This window comes from Notothenia coriiceps, unplaced genomic scaffold (assembly GCF_000735185.1).
Source record: "Notothenia coriiceps isolate Sejong01 unplaced genomic scaffold, NC01 NC01_scaffold00000339, whole genome shotgun sequence".
Classification (NCBI taxonomy): domain Eukaryota; kingdom Metazoa; phylum Chordata; class Actinopteri; order Perciformes; family Nototheniidae; genus Notothenia; species Notothenia coriiceps.
Genome location: NW_011333040.1, coordinates 23,041,872 through 23,046,518, shown reverse-complemented (window position 1 = coordinate 23,046,518; position 4,647 = coordinate 23,041,872). Strand labels below are relative to the sequence as shown.

The following is a 4,647-nucleotide window of genomic DNA, read 5'->3' as shown; positions in this document are numbered from 1 at the left end:
AAGTGCCAACATGTGATGAAGGTGTTGCGCTGGGCTATATCATGCAATTGAGAGTGAATCTTAAGCTTGCTTCATTGCGGAGATATTTCTGCAAAACTCAAATGTATTTATTTATTTCAAATGTGAAATTTTACCAATAGACTCACGGACCACTAGGGGATGCTCGCGGACCACACTTTGAGAAGCACTGGTCTACAACATACAATCTTATGATATATTACTTATGGCTATATTCTGACTTTTTCATGACGTACTTTTTTAAAACAACTTTACTATGACATTTTGTATGAACGGTAACACCATTACTTTTTATGATGCCTTGGTTTTTTTCTAACTTGTGTACATTAATATAAAGACTAAAGGTTCAGCATGGAAAAAACAAACCTCCCTGGAGTAATTGATTCTATCAACAAAGAAATCTGTTTTTACTTTACAACTCTTTATCATGCGTACTTTTGGCTAAATGTTCAACATTTTATTATAAATCAAATCAAAGTTTATTTATAAATTACATTTTAAAAGTGATTTTTGGTCGGGCCAAAGTGCTGTACATGTAATAAATACTACAATCACATAAAAACACATTACTACAATCACAATAAATTACAACCGATATATAAAAAGCACAGGGAAAAGTCAGGAGTCGTGCTCCGCTCTGACTAAAAGGCCAGGGAGAAGAAGTGAGTCTTAAGAGTAGATTTAAAACCCCCTAGGGTCTGGGCCGACCTCACATGGAGGGGCAGAGTGTTCCAGAGCCTAGGGCCAGCTGTAAAGTAGTACTGGGTATGTAGAATGAGGTTTTTTGTGTAAATATTATTTTTGAAGTAGTGATTTGTAACACAGTGCATGTGTTGAAAGTTATAGTGATGATTTTAATATAAGGCAGCATTGCCCACGCTGATGTGTCAGATATGAAAGTAGTTCAGGTGTGTCTGCTCTCTAAAGCTTGTTGTTGTGATTTTAGGCATCTTGTGTTACGGGGAGCTCACCGAGAAGCTGAAGCTCCTCTACAAGCTGCACGTCATTCCTGGTGAGTTTGCATCAAAGTTTGTTGACACTACAGATTTAATTTCAGTGGAGCAGAATTATTAGCTGTACAGAAAAGAGGGTCTGCTTGGAAAATGTTGATAAATGAAAAATGCTCTTTTTCTCACTCAACAGGGCAACTCATTTCTCAGGATTAGTTTTGTATGCATGCTTTTTAAAATAAGAAAGCCGACAGAAAGAAACACTTTTTAAATGGTTTAATGTCCTCGACTGAATGATTTTTAGTTAAATTTTGACAAACTTAAGATCACGTAATTTTAAAATATAATTGTATAGGAATGATTGAAGAGGTTTTAATTTAATCTAAGTTGGTATAAAATGACAGAGTGGTTAACAAAAGGTTTAGCAATTAAAATGTTCCTGTTCATTTTCTCCCAGAAATCCCTCGCGAGGAGCCTGACTCTGCGTTTGAGGCGACGCAGTACTTCTTTGAAGACATCGCTCCAGAAACATCCATCGGTAGGAACCTAAAATCTACTTTCTGTTTGTATCCTTTAAATCAGCACTAAAAGCATGTGAACCTCAATGATATAACTGTACGCATTATCAATACAAACAAAATGTCAAACCTTATAATGTAAAAATAAAAGTACAGGCAAGGCAAGTTTATTTATATAGCACCTTTCAACAAAAGGCAATTCAAGGTGCTTTACAAAAATGAAAGACAGTCAGACAAATGCATTTAAAAACAGTCATTAAAAAGAAAAGATCATAAGGTGAATAAATTAATTGCTCCCTGAGAAGATAGGGAAATGACTAAAGCAATAAATGGAACAACAAAATACCATTAAAACAGCTTTAAACCAAAGTCCATAGTAAATATACCCTTCATGCATTTACAAATAATCATTTCATTTATTTAGCAATCCGAGATTTCCCTCAAGTCATCTGTTGTGTGGTTACTCCTGACGATGTTGCTATTGAAGACATGAGACTGCCATTGTGATATTCGCACGAGTGAAATCTGTGTTTGTGGTCATGGAGATGTCATATGATTAACTGGGGAACAGGTGGTTGGATTTAATCTCGAAACCACACGCACCACGGGGGAGAAACCGCCTCAAACACTGATCTGAAAGCTGCTGTTTGGACAATCCAGCTTTCAGAAGGCGCTGATGTTAAACTGTTGAATTTATTATTTTTAGGTTTTCCTATTTTAATCTCTTCAATATCCTGAGTTAACTCTTTTTCTTTTCCCTTTTCACAGGTAAAATATATCTAATTCAATTAAAAAACACAATTGTACCATCAATGAAATCAAATGACAAATGAAAACCTAGAGTATAATATATAGTGTCTCTTTAAATCCAGTTCCAACCTTATAATTTCTTCAATACTCCTACTACTCTGGCAGTGAGTTCACCTATTGTCTCTTGATAAACCAGCAAGTCCTGTCGCGGGGGTAGAAAAGTCAACCTTATGCAAGCTTTGTGGTTTAAAAACCTGCCGTATGTAGTTTGGAAGCAAGAACATGTGTAATACAATGGGCTTGTTTTAAAAATATAGATAATAATGCTTAAAGATGGTCACTACAAGTTCAGTCTAGTTATTGGAATTGGATAATCTGATCTAGAGTCAGTATGAACTACTGTATGAGGAACTTGCATGTTGACAAAAACAATGATTTGAACAAAAGCAAAACAAAAATGTTTAACAGTGATTTTTTTAAAGGAATTGAAAGTGTTTTATGAATTTCATAATTTAAATACTTGGTTAACAAACTCAGGTATGAACACTAATCTTTGTTCAGTAATTTAATTTTATTATTTATGTTTTTGAGTTGTTGAATGTAGTTATTTTGGTCATTTTCAACTTTTTTGATTAAACAAATGTTGATGTTTGCTCTCTTCAGGTCACGACTCAAAGAGCAGCAGTGAGAAGGATGATGGTTTTGTCAGAGTTACATTTAAGACTGAAAAAGGTGAGTAATATGAAAGTCTGAATCTATAGATCTAACACACTACATAATCCTGATTGTCTGAACTGATCATTAGTTATAGTCAAATGGAAAACCATGCACGTTTTAACTTAACTGTTTTGAGGCTAAATGTGATTGGTTCAAAATATGGGTGTGATTTTCATGGACTAAAAATTATTCATAAAGTCAGCAATTCAATGGAAAAATTAAACTCTTTCTTCCAGAATTTTTAAATAAATATGTGGATGAAGGTATGCATCCAGAGAACAGCATTAGGTATTTGGTTAAGTTCTACACATTAAATAGCCAGTTCCGTAATCCTGATGAAGAAACCAGCAGGCATTAGTTGCACTTTCATGCTTTTTTTAAATCAAATTTTAAGAGTAAATAAAACATTTTTGTGTTCATCTCGCAGTGAAGAAACTGAAAACTCCTGAATGTCGCAATTACCTGAAACTGTGGAACCAGGAGACAAAATCTAAACTGGAAAACACAAAGGATCTCCCCAAGCTGAATCAGGTGAGTGAAACAGCCAAGGTAATTGGTGGTTAGCAAAAGCGTTAGTCCTTGAGAGATGGGTGGCGCACCTTGCACGTTACACGAAAATTGTACTGGTAATGTCCTGAGATAACTTCTTCTGAGGAAACAGCGTGGGGGTGGATTGGCCATTAGTTATAACTGCTCACGCCTTTTCAATACCAACCAAATGTCGGCCCCAACATTTTGGTATTGGTGCACCTGCGTGGTTTCGGGTTTTTATAATTTTTTTACCCATTGCTCAGCTCTCAGCCCTGACCAAGTACAAATAACTTCTAAATAGACTTAATTGAATAGTACGGATAATTTGTTGACCTGTTTTCGAAATTTTAAACGATATTTTGTATTGTAATTTGCTAATATTAGTCATTTTAGGGGTTTGCCGCGGAACTTTCAAACTTGTGCGTACCCACCCAAATCAGTCTTTAGGGCAAATAGTTGTAAGAAAACCGTTCATAGTTTGAAAGTTAATCCTCTAAAAATCTAGTTTGGAAAATTGGTTTATAAGGTGTAGTCTAAAACTCTTTTTTTACAAATTTATTCAAAATTCTTAGATAAGTATAATTTGAGAATCATATTTTACGAATAGTCACTAAACAAGAATCTACGTTGAACAGTTGACTAAGTTGTTGATTTTTTAGAGTTCACCTAACAGGGGAGACAAACAGTAACTCGGACTTTTGCGTCTGATCTGTTATCTCTTTGTTTTTGTCGTAAAAAATATAACCTCCCGGGAAAACATACTTAGCTGCCATCATTTTTTTTTGTCCAGCAACGAAAATGAGCGGCGTAAATCAAAGTCGAAATCGGGCGATAGTCAATGTGAACATTTATACACGGTAATTTATAAACTGTGTACTATAAGTTACATAAATAAACGGACGCTCAGTATAAGATTACCCATTTTGAGTCCATGAAAACATTTACTTAGAAGAAGACGTACATGTCACACATATCGTTGTATAGTTCCTCTCTAGAGTGGACCCAACTCGAACCCCTCTAGAAATACTTACTAAAAGGAAATTTAAAGAATGTATTGTTTCTGTCCTTCCTATTGGTTATATTAATTAGGAATCTATGTATTTATTTGGTATGTTTTTCTAGTGATAATTCTCAAACCCTTGGGGACCAGATTGATGGTTGTA

The 4,647-nt window shown here is 34.9% G+C and overlaps 1 protein-coding gene across 1 annotated transcript in view; it reads left to right on the top strand.

The window, feature by feature from the left end:
- tbc1d9 (TBC1 domain family, member 9 (with GRAM domain)) overlaps positions 1–4,647 on the top strand; it is a 51,627-nt gene that overhangs the window by 44,206 nt on the left and 2,774 nt on the right. The window contains exons 17-20 of the mRNA XM_010775414.1: positions 965–1,030; positions 1,426–1,506; positions 2,900–2,968; positions 3,381–3,484. Of these exons, the coding sequence (XP_010773716.1) occupies positions 965–1,030; positions 1,426–1,506; positions 2,900–2,968; positions 3,381–3,484 (320 nt within the window). The remainder of the gene's footprint in view (positions 1–964; positions 1,031–1,425; positions 1,507–2,899; positions 2,969–3,380; positions 3,485–4,647) is intronic.